Source organism: Gambusia affinis, linkage group LG01, assembly GCF_019740435.1.
Source record: "Gambusia affinis linkage group LG01, SWU_Gaff_1.0, whole genome shotgun sequence".
Lineage (NCBI taxonomy): Eukaryota > Metazoa > Chordata > Actinopteri > Cyprinodontiformes > Poeciliidae > Gambusia > Gambusia affinis.
The window spans coordinates 20468995-20493542 of record NC_057868.1 but is presented as its reverse complement, the minus strand read 5'-3'; the positions used below and the strand labels follow the sequence as shown (position 1 = coordinate 20493542).

The 24548-nt window shown below is 38.6% G+C and overlaps 1 protein-coding gene across 2 annotated transcripts in view; it reads left to right on the top strand.

Annotated features, from left to right (window-relative positions):
- Positions 1 to 24548, top strand: part of prex1 (phosphatidylinositol-3,4,5-trisphosphate-dependent Rac exchange factor 1) — a 99111-nt gene that overhangs the window by 27736 nt on the left and 46827 nt on the right. The window contains exons 4-10 of one of the 2 annotated variants that reach the window (XM_044114281.1): positions 168 to 272; positions 2998 to 3099; positions 3346 to 3507; positions 9170 to 9303; positions 9566 to 9681; positions 12532 to 12681; positions 16332 to 16479. In XM_044114281.1, the coding sequence (XP_043970216.1) occupies positions 168 to 272; positions 2998 to 3099; positions 3346 to 3507; positions 9170 to 9303; positions 9566 to 9681; positions 12532 to 12681; positions 16332 to 16479 (917 nt within the window). The remainder of the gene's footprint in view (positions 1 to 167; positions 273 to 2997; positions 3100 to 3345; positions 3508 to 9169; positions 9304 to 9565; positions 9682 to 12531; positions 12682 to 16331; positions 16480 to 24548) is intronic. The other variant, XM_044114290.1, reaches the window with a different exon arrangement.

The following is a 24548-nucleotide window of genomic DNA, read 5'->3' as shown; positions in this document are numbered from 1 at the left end:
AATTGCAGCTAATGGTGGCTGACTCACTTTTCATATTCTGATTTGTAAAACACTTTGAAAGCCTCAGCTCTTTTTCTGACATTTACAGTTTGATGCTTTGAGTTATAAACTAGCAGGTGAAATGTGTTGGGCTGCCGTTTGAAAAGCTTCTTGTCTGCTGTTTTCAGAAGCAGAGCTTCTCAGTTTACAGCGAGTACTGCAGTAACCACGAGAAGGCTTTGCGACTTCTGATGGAGCTCAATAAGATTCCCAACATACGTACCTTTCTACTGGTAAGATAAAATATATATCCTTTCTTTTCAAGTCTTTTTCTTTGTTTGTTTATTCAGAGGGGAGACTGAGGTTTATTTTTTACATGTTTTTTGTCCATTATAAAAATACATTAAAATTTGGGGTCGTAACCTCAGAGAAACTGTGAAAACTTTTGTTAGACTCTGGATGACTTTACAGCTGATTTTTCTCTGGGCAATTGTTTCTATATTCTTAAATGATTTTCAGTTTTTTTTTCCTTTGACCTACATTTACTTAGTATCCTGACTCCTCTCCGTGATCCTGCTTCGTTTTCACCACTCTTATCACTTCCATATCCATGTTAACACTTGAATAAAGGCCAGATACTATAACAAGGTCAGGAGGTTCTTCCTGCCTGGATAGGAAGCAACCGTTGTCAAGGTCACTTTTGTGTATTGTTACACTTGTAGTGCTTCCTCTGCCAGCTGCTTCCATGTTTTGACACCCAAACCTTTCGGGCACTGAACAATGAAGTCATAATGGCACCGGGGGGCCCTGAGCTGGGAGCGGGGTATCCCCAACTCCCAGGCAGTGAAGTCATCCTGGGATCAGCCAGCTGTGGACTGTTTGCAGCCGTTCCGTGTGCTCTGAGCCCCCCATGTCTGTCACAGTCCGGCTGCTTCCATGACATCCAGGGGATCAAGGCTGATGCATCCGCTGGATTTTCAAAAATGTTTCTTTTTCTCTTGGGTGCAGATTAGCAGCTGTGAACCGGTGGGTTCGGCATGATTCAGATGCTTCCAAAATAAAACCATTACTTAACATCTGGCTGTGCATCAAAACCAGACCACAGACCACTTGGCTCACTGTCCAGTTTTCTACAGAACAGCTTTTATCTGATCTTCCCACACAGCCACAATCAGATCTTGTAGTGTAGTGCTAGGCTATTGCTAGCATGTTTGCTCTTTGTTTTGATTTCCTTTTGACAATTGGGTTAATATGCATTTACAGTTAATTGTGCTGCAACAAAACTTACATTGAAAGTGGTTTTCCTGCTTCATAAACCCTTTGTTTTAAACATCATAACAGCTAATAATTAGTGTTTCAGCTGCTCTTTGCACAGCTTTCTTCTGCCTAGACAGCTGTTGCTGACAGAGCAGGTCATATGACACAAACAGGAAGTGAACGCCATTGTAAAAGGTGAAAAACAATTTGACAGAGGAACCTCAGACTGATAAGTTCAGCAGCATAATGCCACTATCCTGTCATCAGGTTCTGCAAGCTGCACACATAAATATAGAAAGTTAAAATAAAGTGTCTGGATTTTGCTCAGTTTAGTCAGGGAATCAAAATAGCAATCATTTCAAAATGCTTTGATCAGAACCTGAGTCCAGTTCTAATGACTGGATCAAGTTTAGCTAGCAGGAGTTTTGATCAGGGCTGACAAAGTGTGACTGTCTCACTGAAAGAATCAAAACTCCAGGAGAAATTAACTAATAAGTCCATTTTCTTTGTATTCAAACACTAGCTATATCTTATGATGTGGATAAATCTGTTTATGTTTGAGTTTATATTTACTGAAAATGACGAATTGCATTAATGTTTAATTGCATGGTAAAGACAGTTAGAGGTTATTTCAAATTTTACTAAATTACTAAAAGTTGTGATATTTGTAGAATTGCTTTATGCAGTTTCTGTGATGATGCAGAAAGAATACAATAAACATATTCAACATAATTTCACACTAACAGGAGACATCTATTGGCCTTTTGGTTCTATAATCACATTCTACCTTTAGGTGTGAAAAAGATGTCTCCTGAAACGGCATCCTTATGAATAAAAACCTATTTAAATCTTTTCTCAGACTTTGATCTTCTAAAGACCAGCTTTCTGAATGACTGATGCAAATGGCATCACCAGCCAACTGAAACATGACAGCAGCAGCTAATTAATGTCGACAACTATAACTAATTAAAGCCTGCATACCCATGACAACTTCAAAGCACATCCACAGAATCTTCAAATGCTGTAAAACCTATATTAGATCAGTGAGTCATCTCTAATTTGTTTGTCTGAATGTTTGAAAGTCTAAAGAAAATCTTAGAAAAATTTTAAACAAGTCATTTTAAAGAACAGTTGTTTTTTTTTTTTTACTTTTTACAGAGTAGTGTATCTTAGAAAGATGGAAATTTCAATCCTCTCACCTTTAGTCACATTCTAAGCACAAACTTCAATTAATTTTTATTGGGATTCTAAAAGAGAGACCAACACAAAGTAGTTGCTATGTGTAGGAAGATATTTTTTTAATAAAAGTTCTGCATCTTTAAAGAATCTCTAAATTCATGAGAGCCATGAATCAGTCACAGCTGGTCCATGGGTCTTTGACTATAAACACTGTGCAGCAGACATTAGATTGTCCTGATCTGTGTTTCTCGTATCTGTCCCCGTCAAATAAATAATAAAATACTAATAGAAGGACAGCTGTTTTTTATGAGTATGCTCACCAGGCAATGTATTTTCAGCGTTAACCTTAAACTCAGTTCCACCATCAACTTTCCCCACCCTGACAGAGATTTGTTTAAAATCGACACATGAAAGAACCAAGCTAGACTTTTACATCCTCTACGCTGAGTTGGACTGTTTTCTGGTGCTTTTCTTCTCCTTTCACTTCTTTTGTTTATTCACATTAAGTCACATTATGTCATTGCTTCAATGCAAATCCAGAAAACACAAATCTGAAACATGTTTCTTCTGTTTCCTGTGCAGCACTGCATGCTGCTGGGAGGAAAGAAGAGTACAGACATTCCCCTGGAGGGTTACCTTCTCACTCCCATCCAGAGGATCTGCAAGTATCCTCTGCTGCTCAAGGTACAGCCACAGCTGCTGCAGCCGTACCTACAGTCTGAAAACCAAAGGGTTATGTTTGAGTTCAGGTCATGACTCATTTATAAACTTGGTTAGATGGTCACATTTCTACCTATGCCGTTGGTGGTAGTTTTGGAACTGAGGCTGGTAAAGGTCATGCTCCTAAATAACCTCCCTGAAACTCTTTTTGTGCATTTTTTTTTTTGCGTATCTACTTAATTCTCTTAACTTCCTCTTTCTGTGTTAAAGGAACTACTTAAAAGGACTCCTAAGAAGCATGCAGACTACCCTGCCGTGGAGGAGGCTCTGCAGGCCATGAAGGCTGTCTGCTCCAACATCAACGAGACCAAGAGGCAGATGGAGAAACTGGAGGCTCTAGAGCAGCTGCAGTCCCATATTGAAGGCTGGGAGGTGAGAACAAGAGCGGGCCGAGCCGCCACAACTGGAGTGGAAGATCTGGACTGGAAGGGAATCTGAGATCTTTGAGATTTCAGACTCAGAGGCCGGTCATAAATGAAACACACGTGTTTATTCCATGGAAACTCAAAGGAGAAATTCATTTTTAATAAAACCACAACAAAGACAGCAAGAGTTGAAAGATGTTAACTACCACATCACTCCTACACCTTTACAGCCGCGGTATTATGATGCTATGCTTTTACCTAAAGGTCTAAAGGGTCCGCTGCATTTTCACGCCTTCCTCATTCACCACAACAGGGTCCTTGTCTTAGGTGGCACAATTGGGGACAGTTCACCCACACAGGGAGCTGAAGGATGGATGCCAACAGGCTCACCAGCCAATCAGAAGAGTCCCTAGAAGCAGACCCCCATGTTTGAGAAGTTTACATGTGCCACCTTTAATTCGAATGGGCCTCATCTGAACATCCATTTGTCTCATTCATTATTTAACACAAAGCCTGTCACAACAACGCATTTTTCTGGACAATAAATTTTCCCAGAAATTATTGCAATAATTGATAATAATGTTGTTTTGAGACCATTTTCAAGTGAAAAGTACACTCTTTTATAGACCAGTTAGCTTAAATTTCTAACATTTAACAATGAAACTGAAGGATATTTTGAATATCCAAAAGAAATAAACAAAACATCTGAAATGGGAAATAAAATGAATCATAAAAGCTGTCCTTCAGAAAAGGACTAAAAGAGCTGCAAGCAAATATGTAAAACTATGTCAGCTTTGGCTCCTAACTGATATCTCTGTACATTTATTATTGGTAATACTAGGGCTGCAGCTAACAATTATTATAGCAATCTATTATTCTATTGCTTATTCTCCCGATTAATCACATAAAGAAATTGACACATTCTGCCAATTTTTCATTTAACCAATTAAGTGTATTTTATACAACATTAGAAATAATTATCTCTATAATACATTCTAAAATACAAATAAAGAAATAATCCATTTCCTTTTTAAGTGAGAAAATAAACAATCTAATCTAAAATGCATTAACAGCTTTCCTTTTGTGAACTCTTGCACAGGATGCATCTGCTGCTGAAAAATATTTTTTATCAGCACATGAATAGCCTTTCTGTAGGCTGTATAGAAGGCACTATAGGCCTAATCTATTTACTGATTTTCAATTAACTGGTTAATACCTGGATAGTTAAACATGCTTAATAAGAGATTATTTTTACACTGTTTGAACCAGTTGAAGCTAAATTAAATGTTTTGGGTAAAACATTTTCAAATAAAGAAGGTTTTTTATCTTAATGCATGTTTTGTACAGTTTTAACTTAACTCCTGTTCTTTCATCAAATTGCCTTTATGAGTCTCTATGATCCAGATAACAATTACTTGATGACTATTTCATTAATGAATTAATCAGATTTATTGGTGTGAAACATATAACAGTATTTTAGGTACAGTATTTATAATGAAGAACAATTCTGTTCCTGAGCCCAAAGAGCAGCTGAACCACTAAGTTACATCAGGATTGCACAGAGAAGAGCCTCAGATAAACTCCAAATGTTCAGATTTTTGGTTTCTTTTCAACAGCAAACAGGAACCTCAGCCAGGCATTTTACTCTGACCCTGCAGCCCTCCTCTGACCCCCTAGCATGCAGGCCCTGACCTAACTGCATTAGCCATGCTCTCCTCTCCCCTCTGCAGCCTCTCTGGGAACTCCGTCATCTCCAGCCATAATGGAGGAGCAGTGGTGCCGATCAGACCTCAGATGTGCTGTGTGTGAACACACTCAGCTTTGCACCCAACCACTTTACATCTTAATGGGTCTAATCAAAGGAGTGGCTGCAGAATGCAAGACATGAATTCTTTTGCGCAAACGCATGCAGTTCTACATTATACGGCCTGGAGATCAAACCGTTGGATTGATTTGTTCAGGGACAGCTAAAAGTGCTTAATGGAAGAGTAATCAATTAAACTCAGTTAATCCATTTTATCGATTAACTGAATTTATTTGATTTGAAAATTTTATTAGAGGAAAATCTGTTCGGTATTTCAGAATGATGTCGGCACTCCCGTGGTGCACCATCTTGTTTGACAAGCGTGTTTTACAGATTCCAATGTTATTTGTAATTTTGTTTTAAGAAATGAAAGCCAAAAACTCAATCTATCTGGAGTTATGAAGGCTGCAGGTCTAGGTGACATGGTGGGGGTTGAATCTGTCAGGAACGAGGCCAAACTGGGTGGGTGGATGGGTGACAGTGTGCTGTAGAGTCCACACATGGAGGCATTTAGTTCCAGATGAATTGGAGGGAATGAACCACTTAACCACAAGTAATGACTTGTTTTTTGTTCTGATTGTCCAACTGATTGGCAGCCTGGTTTTGACACCTTCAGTCTTTAGTTTGCACTTTTATGTGTTGAGCTAAACCAGGGGTCGGGAATCTTTTTGACTCAGAGAGCCATGAAAGCAAAATATTTGGAAATTTATTTCAGTGAGAGCCATATAATATATTTTAAGACTGAATTCAACTAAATGTGAGTATAATAAGCCTCTGAATTTATTCTTTTAAATAATGTTGTTATAATAATACATTAATGCAACTTCTGGTGCTGTATGGATTTGCTGATGGCTTTGTAGTCTGGTTGGTACTTGGTAAGGTTAAGCTTCAATGCAAGCGTTGAGGCTTTCATCTGTTAAACGTGATCGTAGGTTGGACTTGATGTTGTTAAGATGTGAGAATGACTGCTCAATACAGCAATACTCACACGCTGCAGTATGTGGTATGTGACAGGAAGCATGTTCTGAGTTTTGATAAACAGCTGGTCTTCAGGTTGAAGTTTTTTCATTTCTGCCCACATGTGCTTGCTCGTCAACTCCGCTTTCTGTCGTGCAATTCTTTCCAAATCTTCATTCAGTGACTTAAGCTGGTGCGATCATGAACAGTTCTTGCCAACAGAAGCATGTCTTTTATCCATTTGATTATCTTGTCTTTGTTCAGAAGATCATCAAAAAGTTCAATGGCTACATCCAGCATGAACGTTTTAGCATACTCGCCATCAGTGAATGGTTTTCTGTTCCTCACTATTGCTAAAGATCCTGCAAAGCTAGCGGAATTATAGTCACCTTGTCGGGTCCATACGCGGAGTTGCTGCTGGCTAGCTTGCATGCTGCTCAGTAGCTCTTGGCATGCTTTCTTTCTGCTGTCTCCCGCCAGGTATTTTGAGGCAAAGGTAGCATGGCGTGTGTCAAAGAACCGCTTTACATTCGACCGTTTCATCAATGCAATTTTGTCATTGCAAATTATACACACCGCAGAACCTGCTCTCTCCACAAAGGCAAATGCTTCGGTCCATTCGTCCTAAAATGTATGATGCTCCTCGTCTTTTTTTCCATTTCGCCATCTTCTTCGTCGAAGGGTTAGCTTTGAGCTAATGCCTGAGCAGACTGATTCAATAGGGGGCATTTACCTGTTTACCTAGCAACAGCCAACATAGGTTATTATCATCCAATTAAAATAATGGACTGCTCCTGCAGCCAATAGCAACACTGAACAGGACATGAGCAGTGAAAAATCAATGGATGGATTAAAAGTTGTTTTAAATTAAATATTTTATGTTTTATCTGCGAGCCAGATGCAATCATCAAAAGAGCCACACCTGGCTCGCGAGCCATACATTCCGACCCCTGAGCTAAACGCTTTCTGGTTTTGTTGACTTTTCAGTTCTGCAAGACAAAGTTTTATCATTCACATCTTTGGAGAGATGTTAATGAGGGCACTGCTCAGGCTTTTAATGTGTGAAATCCATTTCCAGTCCACAGCTGAACATGTGAAAATGCTGAAAATGGCTTTCTAAAAATAATTTTCTTGCCTATTGCAGTTCAGCCTCCTTTAATCAGTCTGTTTTTTAGAAAAAACACCAATCTATGGTGATCCGGTGACTGAGAGTAACTTTATGCCTTTGAATAAGATAAATGTGTTTGTCAAACCTCTCTTTCATGAAGTTTATGCAAATAATTTTATTCTAAAACATTTTAGCAGTGATCTCTCTCCACCCATCTGGTCTGGGTGATGATGGTAACAGTCTGCTGCCCTGCCTTTAACAGCTTGTGGTTAATTCGAGAGTTTACAAGAAAAGGCTTTTGTCTGAGATTCAATCACATTCAGTGAAGGTTTGAGGCTGCAGACTAGATTGTAGCTGCTGAGAGGCTTTAGCTACATCTTTTCAATTTTCCTTTTAGCATGACAGAAGCAGAAAGCATTTAACCTCAAATTCACCTGCAGAGATTAGAGTCAGAAATATACATTTCTGTTTAGTTTGCAGCATCATCTGTAATATTTCCTGACATCATGGAGATTGGTTGATGCTCACATGAGAAAATGGTCTTATCTAAGTGTCTAGAATCAGCCACTGTTTGCATTTGGTCTGCTGTGCAAAGAGCACCTTGTGGGTACCAGGTCATGTCTGAAGGTGTGCGGTTAACAAGTTAGCAATAATTTAATTTATTTGGGAGGGACAGTGCACATGAATTACTTTTTTTTTAAAATGTGCCAGAAGTTTTTATCTTTCATTCCTGGATAATCAGTAATTTGTCTTGCTTAAAACAAACAAAGATTCTACAAGCAAGATTAAAATGACTCAACTACTAACTCATTTTATCAATAAAAACAGTAAATACAAAACAAGGAAACTACAACACAATTATAAATAAAAAGTGCAAAAAGTAGTTGAAGTAGTTAAAGCTTAATAACAGTCACCTCCATGTTTGCCACTATAGCAACTTTTCAGACCAAAAAAATTTGCTAAAATATGACTCGACAGGCTTTTAAAGATCAGCAATCAGCCTGAAAACGGCAATCCACAGTGTAAAACAGGAATCCACAGAGTGTCATAGAATACTCTTTACTCCATCTTCTGATAACAAATAGAGGATGGAGGAAACTACCAAGAAATGATCATCTACCTTCAATCCATCATGCCAACTCTGAAGGAGCTGCCGAGATCCAGAACCCCAGTGGAAGAAAACCTTTTCTGAACAAAATCGCTAAGAAGTCATGTTTGCAATTTGCCACAATCCACAGATGAGACTCGGCAACTTTTAAAAAGGTTTTCTGGTAAGATGAGATTGAATTCCAGTCCGGTCTACATGCAAGACAAAAAAATAACATCAACCTCAGCAGGATTTAGTTTATTTTTGTGAAGTGAGTAAATCTAAAATGTTGAAGTTTGTTTGACTCCTTCTATAAGGCTCAGCTCTCAAAACGAACTGTTTTTCTCTGGACTTCAACTCTTTTTAAAGTTTCAACTCTTCTGCAGTTCCTATTATTTTTTTGGTTTGTTTTTTCTAATAAGAATGCACATGTCCTGAAGTAGAACAGTTAATATCTTAGTTTTGTCTATGAAAGCCAGCAGATGTTTTTGGTGGGGTCAGTTGTGTTTTCTATCATTAACAATAAGAATGTAAACAAGTCGCTCTCTGTGTCAAAGATTAATTTTGACATTATTCTGTAGAGGTTTTGAACTCTTTGGTTTTGAATGCAGAGTTGTGCTCAGATTAAACAAACTGTGGCTGGTGACAGTGAACTGGACAGTGTTGGATTCAATCTTCTATTTCAGTTTTTTCTTTTTTTCTTGTTTCTGTAGGGAACCAACCTGACGGATATCTGCACGGAGTTGCTCCTTCATGGAAATCTCCTGAAAATCTCTGCGGGCAACATCCAGGAACGCGTCTTCTTTCTGTTCGACAACCTTTTAGTTTACTGCAAAAGGAAGTCCAGGTGAGAAAAAGAACCATGTGTTAGTGAAAGGAAACAGGCGAGCATCCAAACTTGAGCAGACGTGAAAATAAAAACAGTTCATTCCCATTAATGTGAACTCATTATTTACCATGTGAAAACCAAAACAAGCAATCACCCTGTGCATGTGGAACTCTGTGGATGTCTGCATGTTTTCAGAGGGTTGTTTTAGTAGCGCACAGCGCTGGCATCAGCTGGTGTTTATTCTTCCGAAGTGTAACCGCAGTGTTGTGCCCTCTCACAGAGTGTCTGGGAAGAAATCCACCAAGAGAACCAAGTCCATCAATGGGCCTCTCTATGTGTTCAGAGGCCGGATCAACACTGAGGTGATGGAGGTGGAAAACGTGGAAGACGGAACAGGTTTGTGTTTGTATATCAGGGTGCGTTAAACCAGACTTTCAGCTCATTTCCTATAAAACACACTGAAAAAACACAAAATCTTATCAAATATTTTTGTTTCTACTACAAATATCTTAGTGCTTTGAAAATAAGACCAAACTAACTTACAAGTTACTTTTCAGCAGAATGCAGGAGCTGTTTTTATTCAATATTTCTTTTATATTGATGAATACGTCATAGTTCCACTGGCTGATTATTTAACATGGGACAGATGTCTCATTATAAATTAAATAATTATCCAGAGTATTTTGTTTAATCAAAATGAAGAAATTACGTACATAAAGGGGCAGCATTGTGTAAAATCAATTATTTTGAGCTTTACATCATGTTAAATTATTTTTTCATCAGAGACAATGCTGGAGTTTTGTTTGACAAAATCCTTTAATCTCCATAGCAACCATTCAGCTGTGCTAAACGCCTGAGTGTACTAAAGATGCAGCTCCTCCTCTGAGCTGCAGTTTTTCAGCTTCAGCCTCTCAGAGCAGCTCCTCCCATTCAGCTCCTTTAGACTAGCCAGCAGCAATTAGCAAACATCTGGTGGAACTGCTGAGCTCATTATAGGAGCTACTGCTCAGAGCTGCGGGTAAAAACGTTGTTAAAGGGTTAATAGAGGAGCCATGTTGGGATGACTTCCTGAAGGCGGAGCGTCAGAAAGAACAGAAGATTCTTAAAGACACAAAGGCCCAATTTCAAGGCATTACATTTTAAAGTCAGGGTTCTTTTGTCATGTTTGATAAATATGTATACAGCATTTTTATAAAAATTGAAGGTAACATAGTTACTTGGTTGGGCTATACAATGGTACTATATGCCTGGATAATACTGCCCTTTTAAAACAAACTCATGTATCTTGATGAAAAGTTCTTGTGAGGTATTTAAAGTAGGAACTAGACCAAAATTATTTAGTAAGATGTAATGTTTTTTACAAATGATTCTATGAATTTACTATGTTTCTAGAAAAGACAAAACAAAAGCAACAGTTGCTCTTTTCAGTTGATGCACCATGCTCTCCCTTCTCATTTTCCATCTTGGTTCATGCTAGCTGTGCTGTTTTGGCCCACTGGTCTGATTTGAATCGGGGACTTGTTGACAGTTTGGGTGGAGCGCCATGCTTGCACCAAGTCCTGAACAGGATGTAGCTTGCAAGCCGTGTGCACCTTTAGATGTCAGTTGCTGCGTGGCGGCCTTATGAATCCATGTGAATCTGAAGCGCAAAATCTCAATAGTGGCTGCTAAATCTGATGTGCTCCAGCTCAAGTTTGAGATAATGTGAGAAAGATTTGCAGCTCATCTGTTTGCTGATACGGTCTCCTTTTTTTCTTCTGTTATTGTGGTTTGTTGGGGCTGGTGCAGTTTTGTTCTCCGGTGTAGAAACACTTGATCTTCCTCTCACATGTTTCCTCTTTTTTAATCTCTCTCTCTGTTTCTGTATCCGCTAAGCTGGCAGTGTATTTCTACACGCTCACATGACTGTTTTTTTTTTTTTTTGTCTTCATATTAACTGCTGGCTGTCATATTCTGGTTTCTAAAAGGGAAACCACAGAGAATAACAAGCCTTACTTGCAGAGTCCGGGGGTCCCACTTTCAGGCTATCTGATCACGGTGTATGAAAGTTGTGAAACACGGGTGTGACTGGAAACAGAAATTAAAAAAAGAGAACCTCACTTTCCACCTCATTTATTATTTATTTTACTTGTCCAGATCGTGTTTGCTGATTTCTTTGGGGGATTTTTAGGTAATCTATTTTATCCGTTCTGGCAGATCACACAGCTCTACTGCAGAAGCAGCTCCCCGCAGGGCCCAAAGTATCAAATCTATTTATATGAACTTTGAGCACGAGATTAATGCACCCCATTACCACTCAGCGGCCCCATTCATTATTCAGAGGGCCGCTCACCTGTAGCTAAATGGATCAGAGCGGGGACAAATCCTCATGAGTCAGTGCTCCATTACTGCTTTTATATCTTCTTTATTAGATGTTTATATTCAACTTTGACTTTATATCTATTCAGAGATACGCTTAATGTCAGCAGTTTGATTAGTCACATTATTTTCTTTATTTAAAGCTGCAAGCGGTGTTTGTAGTGTGAATGCCAATTGATGAATGTAAAAGCAGGAAGTTCTTGGTGTGTTTCCTTTCATTATACCTCCTGTTTTATAATTAAATAATGAACTATGTGGATATTGCATTTATCTATTGTGGAAAACACATAACATTGCCCCTTTAAATAAAGGCCACTAGTGCACAAAATTTAAAAATCTTATGAAAAAACTGGAAAGAGCTGTTAAAGAATAGACTTACAGCACCTTGAAACGACCTGAATGTTATGTTATAGACACATCTGATGTTATTGGGATTTGATATTATTTACCAATACATCCACTGTGAAATCACCATCTGGTGAATTCTGATTTAATATTTTAAATCATGACTATTCCAGTGTTGTGCATCTGAAAGTGATTGGTTTACCTTTTACAGGCTTGTAGCCTGAAGTATGTTCACCTGATGCTGACACCACCGTGTTTCACAGTGAGTTGTATGTTAACACCAGCGCTGGTTTTCTGCTGCACAGCCTTTACATGTGGACCTTTGACCTCACCTGAGCAGAGCGGCTGTCACATATCACATTGATGGCTAAACACTTTTAAAGGATTGTTGAGATAATCTTGAGTTATCTCAACAATAACTCAATTGTTATTGAGTTATTCCATGTATAACTCAATACATGGAATTGTATTGAGTTATACAATACAATTCTTTTCCATGTATACCTCTTCTTCTATTAAATTCATTCATTCTTTTCTTTCCAGCCGACTATCACAGCAACAATTACACAGTGACTAATGGCTGGAAGATTCACAACACGGCTAAGAACAAGTGGTTCGTCTGCATGGCCAAAAATGCAGAGGATAAGCAGAAGTGGCTGGACGCCATCTTGAGGGAACGCGAGCAAAGAGAGAGTGAGTAGTACTTTTTTTTTCTTAAAAAAAAAAATTTAAAAAAATAAATTTTTAACATTACCTCCAGTTTTTATTTTTTGGTTTTGTTGCTCAGGAAGCAGATTTTAACCTCAGAGGTTTCAGAAGGAATGCTCTAACTGTGATTAAACATTTATATCATCGAACTTTATTTATCTCCTTTATCATCTGCTTTAGTTCTTTATTGCATTGGAAGTTTTTTTTATATACATATTTTTGTAATTTTTTTGTTGTTTTGTTTTACCCCTCTGGGGGTCTTTTGTGGGCTCTAATGTCCCTTATATGAAAGTAGGCTGACAGGAAAGGGGGATGGTGAGGGGAGAAGACATGTGGCAAATATCGTCGGGTCTGGGAGTTGAACCCAGGCCAGCCGCGTCGAGGACTCAAGGCCTCCAAACATGTGTCACGCTATCCCCTTCGCCACCATGGCACGGCCCATATTTTTGTAATGTTTAAATGCGACATGTTTGCTGGTCATTTTTCCCAAAATCAGTTATTTTCTCCTATCAGTACAAATAGTAAAGGTATTATTTTTGTTGTCACTTTTTTATTTTTGTCACTTTAAAACTCGAGCTGTAACAAATGGTTTGGTGTTCATTAGCCTTGTCCTGCCTTTAATGAAGATCCCTAAAATGGTTTACAGAATGAAAGATTGGGTCACATTTCTGTTTAGTTCGTTTTCTTGGTTCTCCGTTATTGGTAGCTTGTAAAGGCGGCTGCTAAAATCAATATTTAATCAAAATGTTTGAAAAAGCAGATGTCTAGCTGATCCTTGTTCTTTTTTTCTGACACTTTTTTACAAATGGAGATGCTAAAAGCAGAACCCATCTCAAATACTTCTTTATTGTATCTCAAATATCTGAAATAGAATAACAGCAGGCATAGTTCGATAGTTATCGATCCAAAAAGTTTTGATTTGTGAATAGTACGTCTCCTGGTCAGAACCAGCTGCTCAGTTAATGCTGATGTTAAACTGGCTTTATTGAGGCTGGTGTTCAGACAGTTCCCAGTTTACAATATGCTTACGTTGTGGTGATTTCTTGTAACCAGTTAAATAAGTTGAGCGTTGAACATAGTTTGGTGTTCCAACACGACACTGATCCCAAACACACAGAAAAAACTGGCATGGCCTTCTTAAAGTCTCATTAAAAATTGTTGGGTTGATACCAAGAAACCAAACAAAATAATTTATTCTGCCATTTTTGTTAAAAGGAGTGGTCAGATGTTGAGGCAAAATTATGCCAGGATGTTGGTCATGTCTACCAGAAATGACATGACCTGGAGTTTGATAACAACTAAATAAATGTATATATGATTTGAACCTGCTCAGTTTTGTTTCTGTATGAAATATAAACTTGTGCTCCCAGTTGTAAACAGATTAGAAGAAAGAAGAAAATCCCCTATAGTATTCTTTTTCTTTATGATTGCAAGCCCTTTTTACAGGTCTGAGGTCAGTGGTGTAAGCTGATATCGTTGTTTCTCCTTTACTTGTTTTATCCTCCATCTTTTACCTCAGACTAAGTTTCCACCTGCTCTGGTCCTACCATCTGTCTTGATTACGTTCTGGGTGTCGGCCGTGGCCAGAACTTTTGGCTACTTGATAGCATTGATGCTAAGAATCAAAACTGGATCATCAAAGCTAATGAATTAAAAGGGCTCTGTTCTGCTTTCAGTTTAATTGGGAATAAACTAGTTTCTTGCTAACATTAATACCAATGCTGGCATCAATGAAATTAGCATTTTCTTTTACTTTTAAATTTTTAAGCTAAATTTCCATTAAGTTGGCAGTAGCAGTGTTTGATCCCAGTGAAAGGAGTTCATAAAGTCTGGAGACTGCTGCAGCTCATGGTGTTGAGTTTCACCACAGCGTAAATTGACCTGAGGCTAACACATGCCAGATCAGTCACACTGCCCAGGTTCTCCACTTGCTGCTCCTCTCTTACACTTTCTACCTCATACTTTAGTTTCACTGTACCTAACTCTTTACTCCTATCTGGATGGTAGAAATATAAGTTTTTAGTCCTACTGCTAAGTATTTTCACCTTTAATTTTATATGCGCTGTTACCTCTTAGGATAAACCGGAAGCTCCTGACACATTGAGCTCATCTGAAAGTTTTTAGTGTTGCCAGCTGGGAGTGTTGTGTCTTATCAGCACAGGTGTGTGTGTGTGTGTCAGTGTGAGGGACATCAGCTCAGTGAAAGTGTTTCCTGCACCCACAGGAAGATGAAGGCACCTTAAGACGAGCTGTGGCAGCTGGAGCAGCAGGAGAGGCCCCGTTGTTCAGTGACACTTATTGTTTAAGTCCGCTCCAGCTGCTGCCAAATGTAATATAACCCTGCTTCTATCAGCCGAGATTGGTAATGGGCTCCGTAACTTATTGGACTGTTTCTTTCAGACTCCTACCTCAACTTTCAGACCCAAAGTAGACTTTAAGTTCACGGCTTCTTAGTTTCCACATCATCTATTACAGGTCCTCTGATTACTGGTTTGTAGTGTGCTCCAATATTTACTTTTTCTTGCCAAAACATGATTTCCATTTCTTCCTGATTAGAAATATTTTTCTGACATCTGGTTGAGTTGAAAATTTGACTGTCTAAAATGTTCACAATTAATAAAGATTTATGTAAATTTCTCCAAACTTTCCCCAAGTTGCAGCCTTTTCTCTGTAGAAATAATTTCCTATTGAAAGACAAATAACAAATGTCACTTTTATAAGAAAGAGTATTTTTCCTGCATACTAAAACACATTTATTTTTTGCTTTCAGCTCTTCAATTTAATATAAAATACAACTGAATTAAACTTAAAGAGAGAAGATCTGAGTTATTGTTTTATTGTTGTAGCATTTATTCATTTTCAGTAGCTTAACAAGTTTTGTGAACATTCATTAATTATAATTATATCAAGTGAAGTCTAGTAGTGTGTGCATGCCATGGAGAAGGGTCACTGTGACGCAAATACAGTGTTAACATTTTATATCAGTTAGCATTAGTACCCTTTCAGAGCATAAAATTATAATTTAATGAACTATATCCAACCGTTCCTGGGTTGTAAGCAACAGTTCTGTAGTCTGGAGTTGAGAAGCTTGATATGCCGCTAGAAGGAGTTAAGCAGATTATGAAGTCCTATTGACATGGAGTTCAGTTGCTTGAATCACAAAGTCATTGAGTCCAGTTCAGAAGTTTCTCACTATCTAAGCCCTTCTGACGTTGCAGTGTTTCATAGGGACCACAGTGGACTCCACTGCACAGTGCAGGAACAATGGCTAACAAGTAAAAACCTGGAAGTAGGATCAGAATCTGCCCCATGATCTCCTGAACCTCACTCACTCTGAAGTCTGTGGGGTTTACACCCTGCTTTGTTTCTGCTGGGCCTGGCAGATTTCTGAGGAAAAGGCCTGATTGTCCTCTAACAGCACCATGACGTGTGTTTGCCTTTTCCCATTAATACATTTAAACCAAGTTTGGATATCTGGATCTCCTGGATGTTGTTCTTGGCTCGTTCATATCTTTCACCCACATTTACACCGACTCCACCCCATACAGAGTTATCCTTCCCACCCCTTTGGCCCTGGCTGAGAGTGAAATGTGAAAAACCTGTTGAGTCTGGCTCACCTCTCGCTTGTTTTCCAGGTCTGAAGTTGGGAATGGAGCGGGACGCCTACGTGATGATTGCTGAGAAGGGAGAGAAACTCTACCACATGATGATGACCAAGAACAGGCACCTGATTAAGGACCGCCGCAAAAAGCTGAGCATTGTGCCCAAGTGCTTCATGGGAAAGTGAGTGTCGGGGTTCCTGTCTGGTTTCTTTGCATTCCAGGAATGTGACTGGAACACGGCGCTGTTCACATGGTGATCTTTACAAAATGTTACGTAAGATCAGCTAGCTTTCAATAGTCTCTCCCCCAGAGTCCTGGCAGAACGCCTGCAGCGCTTTATTCCAACATTTCCTTGTCCATAATGAGGCCCTCCCGCCCCGAGTTATAAAAGGGCTAAGTTGGTCCCTGCATCCTCGTATTATCTGGCATGCAATGACAGATGGAGACTTTTATTGGAGGAGGATATTTAGCTGAGCTTTTTCAAGAGGCCATACAGATGAGAAGAGGTTTACTCAACTTTCTCTTAATTGGTTTAAACTCATGAGAGGTTGTGAGATCCTGAACCAGCATAAAAATTCACACTGCTCCCAACATGGGGAAACAAAAACTCAAATGGAGCAGGATCACAAACAGGACAGATTCTACTGAAATGAAACGGGGATTCTGCTGGTATTAAGGACTCTGTCTCATAGAGGTTTTTATATTTCCCTCTTTAATTCTTTACTTAAAGGCAGAAAAATTCACTAAATTGGACTATCTACTATTACAGCATCCTCCCAAGATGTGAAACTAATGAGTGTTTTGATAATGTTTTCATATATTTTCAGGAGAATCTGGATGGTATCCATCTCCATTATAATTCCTTATAAAAACATCAATTGCCCTGGACACTTTTCACATTTGGTTAGTTTAAAACCATAGTTTTATATAGACAGAAGCTAATTTTCAGACTTCTATGTGAACGGTTTATGACCCCAAAACAAGCCATATGTGCAGAAGGGATCTGTTCATGCATGGAGCCGTCCATAAACAGTTTTTAACATTTATTCAAAGGGGGCCGACAGGATTATCACAAAATCATAATGAGATGAGGAGAGCCAAATAAAAGAAACCAAAACTAGTAACAACCGTTTTGGTGACAGTATCATACTGACTGCAATCGCCTTGAAAACAATCAGATTCATACTAAATATGTCTGATTTAGTCTCACATAAGAACGTGGCCCCAAACTGATTATGGTTGTGATCAGCATTGTGCTGCTCAGACTGCAGTGGAAAAGTCAGATATGGGTAAAAAAAATAAAATCAACTTTGGATTGACTTCACCTTTATCTCTGACCTGTCCCCAGGCTGCATCATGCTCTTTACTCTGTAATGTTTTGGACCAAACCTCTCAGCTCATCTCGGAACAGCATTAAATTACAGGTGACCGTCATCAGTGTAATTTCTGTCCTTCCTCCTCCTTATGAGTCTGATCCACCTTATTTTACCTGGCTTAGTGTTTCTTACCAATCAAGCACCTCCCACATGTCTCCAGCTGTGGATGTGTGCTCTCTTCGTTATCTGTGCATTTGTCTTTGTGATGAAATTAGAAGTGCAGCTTCAGTCCTTATTTCATTATGAGAGGCTGACTGCCGGTTGGATAGCCACTGGTTGTCTTTGTAGCCTGATACCATCAACTATCTGCTGTCCAAACTTACAAATGGCTGATTTTAAAATTATTTTGTGACTTATGCTACTCTGTGGGGTTTTAAGCTGTAGCTTACCTTTTCATCTTGCCCCTGTTTTTTCATGCCATGAGATGTCTTCCAGCTAAAAACAGGTAAGTCTTCAGATATTTGGGTTCATGATGGGATTAGCTTGTTTTCCGTCATCTTTTGGCTGCAGGTTGGTTTTTGCCTCCAGTGAGGAGAAAGGCTGTCTGTTCCTCTTTCTTGCTAAATGTGTAGGCTGTGAGTTCTAGTCGATAAATTAGCTCCAAAAAGAAAGGCTCTGGTCCCAGCCGAATGCACACAGCAAATGGAACTTCACTGTAAAAAGTAATAAGTTCACTTTACTTAAAAAAAGTTAGGAAACCGATTGCCTCAAAATCTTCAAGTAAAGTAGCTAATTCATTTTAAGGTGTTATTGCTAAAAATAACTATGTTTAGACCACTCAGATAAAGGCAGTAAACCTGAGTGCCGTTAACTCAAAATCATTAATTGGGTTAACTGTAAAATATTCATTCAGACAACTCATGCAATGGCAGTAAACTTGAGTGCCGTTAACTCAAAATCCATTAGTAAAGTTGACTATAAAATGTCAATTATGACTACTTCAAATTGTGAGTTATGTCAATTAAGCAGTACTCATAAAAATAAGTTATGCTTACACATTTAAGAGTTCACATTACTTGCAAAATATCAGGAAACCAATTGCCTTGATATGTTCAAGTAAGATGAACCAAAAGTGTTAAGTTATTGGAACAAAGAGCCAACAGACAGTTTGAATGGAAAAAAATGTTTAATAATTAAACAAGTTTACCTTAAATACAAGGTTCTCAAGTGTGGTTACATACACACTAACCTGGAAACAAAGTTTTCCACAGACTTTTTTAGGGGAAAAAAATGACACGACTTTTTTTCTAGGGTAGCCTTCAATCTAATATTGAATCCTTCAAATGGCCCTCAGTCTTTAAAACTTTGAGAATCCCTGATTAAATGTCTTTGTTGACTGGTGTGAAACAAAAACTCAATTTTCAATACTAGAGCCTAACATTTATCATAACATTGATAAAGTAAATAGTGAAGTAGTGAAGTGAAGTAATGTTTCTCCTCATTAACATAAAACCATTTAGTAGTCTGCAAGTGCAATGATGCTCTCTCCAACAAAAAAAGAATCAAACAAGAAATAAAAATCACTTTTCCAATAAGGGTAAAGGTATCAACGTTGATCCATAATGTCACATCACATTCACTCATTGCATCAGAAGATTTTTGAGTGATTGTATTTTTGGTTTTAGGGATTTATGTCCAAGTGACAGAAGCACCCTTTGGATGAAGTCAAAGGTGTACTTCAGTTGTTGAGGGTACTCCAAATTCAGAGAATAAATAAGTCCAAAGAGCAAGCACATGGCATGTGGAAGATTCCCAAGATCATTTATGACAAGACTTCCTTCCAAAATGATGGCAGTACTTGAAGACTGGAGGTGCAGTGAGTCAGTGGAGGCCTGCCTGTCCTCAGGAATGATGGTCAGGATCCCAATGGGGGTGTGAGACACGTCTGGGTCTTCGTAGTCCTAACAACAATAGAAGCAACACCACAATTACATATCAACATAACACTTCTTTAGGGTGACCAGACGTCCTCTTTTCCCGGACATGTCCTACTTTTCAGACCTAAAAAATGTCTGGGGGAATTTAAAATCGTCCGGGATTTTGGTCAACTGCCTCAAACACATTACATAGCTTACAGTGCATTGTGATTACATTGCCACTCCGTTCCACTACTCCATTCCAGGTTTTTTTGTATGGCAAAGAAATCGGTAGCACATGTACACACATGTTCCCCCGCTGCCCCCATCTCCACCCCCGTTCGCATGTGTGTCCGCCGATTCTACCCCCGCCAACAAAAAAAGAAGTGTCCTCCTTTTCAGAAACCCAAATCTGGTGACCCTACACTTCTTCATCACGGCTGCTTCTCCTACAGTTTACAGCTGTCCTACCTATGACAGTCTACTCATCATAAGCCTTCTATAACAGTACAGCGGCTTTTTTAACCCCCCGACATCTTTATCCTTATCCCTTTTCCTTTTTTTTGTTTTATGCGCGGATAGCTTTTTTGCACTGCCGCTCCATCTTGTTGCCACTAAATAAACATGATATTTTCGACTAACGTTAGTCCCAGGCATCGCTAAATCATTACACATAAAGTTAACCTCAAAACCTGGACTTACGGATGAATTATACGGCCGCGATAACAAATATAAGTTTGCTAAAAAAAACAGTGGGACTTACCGTGACAAAACTTAGCTGCAGCAACCGCCGTATTGTTGACAGTTTGGCGTTTCTTTCAAACACGTCGTCACTCGTCAGTGTCCAATGCGCATGTGCGTTCAACGAGAGCTGCCGAATGATGCCGAGTTTTTTGCTGGTTATGCAGATGCGTTTTGCTCACTCATAACTCCAAGTTCGGGTTACTTGCTGCTGATGAGTTTGATTACTTGCCTCAGTAGAAAGTTGTCTTTGCTAAGTTTAAGTTAGTATAGTCAACAGAGTAAGCTGGAATGAGTTCAGGTCACTTTTCTTTTTGAGTACACTTTACTTTTACATTTTACAGTGTTGGGCAATTTAGTGTGGAAATGTGGAGAAATGCCTCAGAAAGTTAAAACCATGCTTATTGTTCAATTTACAGAAAAAACAAAATTACTCTGAGTTATTATAAGTCTTAAGTCTTGCCCGGTTTCGTTATACTTCTGGTGTTAAAGCCGTCATGGTAATTCTCTTCACACTGTAAAAAGTAATAAGTTCGCTTTACTTAAAAAAAGTTAGGAAACCGATTGCCTCAAAATCTTCAAGTAAAGTAGCTAATTCATTTTAAGGTGTTATTGCTAAAAATAACTATGTTTAGACCACTCAGATAAAGGCAGTAAACCTGAGTGCCGTTAACTCAAAATCATTAGTAAAGTTTACTATAAAATGTCAATTATGACTACTTCAAATTGTGAGTTATGTCAATTAAGCAGTACTCATAAAAATAAGTTATGCTTACACGTTTAAGAGTTCACATTACTTGGAAAATATCAGGAAACCAATTGCCTTAATATGTTCAAGTAAGATGAATCAAAAGTGTTAAGTTATTGGAACGAAGAGCCAACAGACAACAGTTTGAATGGAAAAAAATGTTTAATAATTAAACAAGTTTACCTTAAATACAAGGTTCTCAAGTGTGGTTACATACACACTAACCTGGAAACAAAGTTTTCCATAGACTTTTTTAGGGAAAAAAATAACACGACTTTTTTTCTAGGGTAGCCTTCAATCTAATATTGAATCCTTCAAATGGCCCTCAGTCTTTAAAACTTTGAGAATCCCTGATTAAATGTCTTTGTTGACTGGTGTGAAACAAAAACTCAATTCTCAATACTAGAGCCCAACATTTATCATAACATTGATAAAGTGAAGTAGTGAAGTGAAGTAATGTTTTTCCTCATTAACATAAAACCATTTAGTAGTCTGCAAATGCAATGATGCTCTCTCCAACAAAAAAAGAATCAAACAAGAAATAAAAATCACTTTTCCAATAAGGGTAAAGGTATCAACGTTGATCCATAATGTCACATCACATTCACTCATTGCATCAGAAGATTTTTGAGTGACTGTATTTTTGGTTTTAGGGATTTATGTCCAAGTGACAGAAGCACCCTTTGGATGAAGTCAAAGGTGTACTTCAGTTGTTGAGGGTACTCCAAATTCAGAGAATAAATAAGTCCAAAGAGCAAACACATGGCATGTGGAAGATTCCCAAGATCATTCATGACAAGACTTCCTTCCAAAATGATGGCAGTACTTGAAGACTGGAGGTGCAGTGAGTCAGTGGAGGCCTGCCTGTCCTCAGGAATGATGGTCAGGATCCCAATGGGGGTGTGAGACACGTCTGGGTCGTCGCAGTCCTAACAACAATAGAAGCAACACCACAATTACATATCAACATAACACTTCTTTAGGGTGACCAGACGTCCTCTTTTTCCCGGACATGTCCTACTTTTCAGACCTAAAAAAATGTCTGGGGGGAATTTAAAAATCGTTAGGGATTTTGGTCAACTGCCTCAAAACACATTATATAGCTTACAGTGCATTGTGATTACATTGCCACTCCGTTCCACTACTCCATTCCAGGTTTCTTTGTATGGCAAAGAAATCGGTAGCACATGTACACACATGTGTCTCCCCCATCTCCACCCCCCGTTGGCGCATGTGTGTCCGCCGATTCTACCCCCCCGCCAACAAAAAAAGAAGTGTCCTCCTTTTCAGAAACCCAAATCTGGTGACCCTACACTTCTTCATCATGGCTGCTTCTCCTACAGTTTACAGCTGTCCCACCTATGGCAGTCTACTCATCATAAGCCTTCTATAACAGTACAGCGGCTTTTTTAACCCGTCAACATCTTTATCCTTATCCCTTTTCCTTTTTTTGTTTTGCGCCCCGGACAGCTTTTTTGCTCTGCCGCTCCATCTTGTTGCCACTAAATAAACATGATATTTTCGACTAACGTTAGTCCCAGGCATCGCTAAATCATTACACATAAAGTTAACCTCAAAACCTGGACTTACGGATGAATTATACGGCCGAGATAACGAATATAAGTTTGCTAAAAAACAGTGGGACTTACCGTGACAAAACTTAGCTGCAGCAACCGCCGTATTGTTGACAGTTTGGCGTTTCTTTCAAACACGTCGTCACTCGTCAGTGTCCAATGCGCATGTCGTTCAACGAGCTGCCGAATGATGCCGAGTTTTTTGCTGGTTATGCAGATGCGTTTTGCTCACTCATAACTCCAAGTTCGGGTTACTTGCTGCTGATGAGTTTGATTACTTGCCTCAGTAGAAAGTTGTCTTTGCTAAGTTTAAGTTAGTATAGTCAACAGAGTAAGCTGGAATGAGTTCAGGTCACTTTTCTTTTTGAGTACACTTTACTTTTACATTTTACAGTGCAGTCTTTGCAGATAACTTTTGATGTTTTTTGTTGTGTTTTGAATGCTTTCCCCAAACTTTGATTCCCCTTGCAGTTGACAGATTTTTGCTTTTTTAGGGTTGATGAGGAACTAACTCTGACTTATGACTCATGGAAACATTGGAAAGCAGAAAATCCAAACAAAAACTGGTGTTGTTCAGACACAGCAGAAAATTTTAGAAAAACAATTGAATGTTTCGGGACTTTAATTGCAAAACTGTTATAAAACATATATTTTTAGATGAATCTAGAGCACCAATCAAAGTTAAAGACCAATACTGATTCCTATTTTTCTCCACAAATGCAACTTTATCTGGGCATAATTCGTCAAACACACAAAAAAAAACAACAACGCCATAACCATAAAACGCAAAAAAATCATTGCAGGTTTTTGGTAGAGCTAGCAGTTTTGAATTTAACAGAAATTAAGGGATTACAGGATCATTTCTATTTATGCTTCCAGTGAATAATGTGCTAATCTTTATATGATTATCAAACTGACAAAAAAAAACTTAAGAACATGTTGCTTCATGGTACATATGCAGATTAAATGTTTATCTTAGTGTTGCTAAAGGAAGGAAAAAACCTTAACTTTTCAGAATAACTTACATAAATTTTGTCCGTTTGTCACCATCTGATAAATGGTGTAAAATGCAGCTGAGAACTCTTTCTAACAAGCAGACAAAGGGACTTTTAGATACTGTCTGACAGGTTTAAATAGATATTTAGTGTCTAATATATCCTTTGTTCACCATTTTTCACTTTTTCTTATTTTTAAGCTTATAAAAGCCTTGAGAAGTTCTCATCAGGATCACTTTAACAAGAAGCACCAGGGAAATATGTCTTCCTGTTTTTTCTTGCAGGTTCAGCAGATTGAATTAACACAAGATGGATCATCAACTGTTACTTTATCCCTGCCTTCATCCCTCCGCCTCCCATCATATCCCTTCACTCGGCTCATCATGCTCATAAAATCTGCTCCTGTTACATCTGGGTGCAAAATTAACCTGGCTCTTACATAACACACACGCACACACATTCAAACCCCCTGGTGTTAAGTTATTCCTCCTGTCAACATCAGTTAAATCCCCTGAGTCAGAAATGAGCATGAAAAGAGATTAAGAGTTAAAAAAACAAACCAAAAACAATTACCATTTTAAAAAAGTGAAAAACACATTCATAAACATTAAAATCAAAACATGTCAGAAAACACATGTAGAGTCTGAACTGCAGATCCAAACACCGAGACACCTTTTGGCTAATGTTGTTTCTTTGTCAGGATTATTGATGGCAGCCATAAATGCAAATCGTCTCTCAGATTCCCTCTGATTGATTATCTGAGGAAGATGAGGAGAGGCGAAAGGGGAACAAAGAAGTTTTCTCCCTCAAACATTTGTTAGGCAGCACTGCCTCAGAGACGAGATGAGAGCTTCAATACGGATGGCCAGCGTGCGTCCAGGCAGAAATGATGGATTTTTGTGAAGGAGCTCATCTGTAGAACACACTTTACACCCGTACCTGTGGTCTCAGTAAAAACAC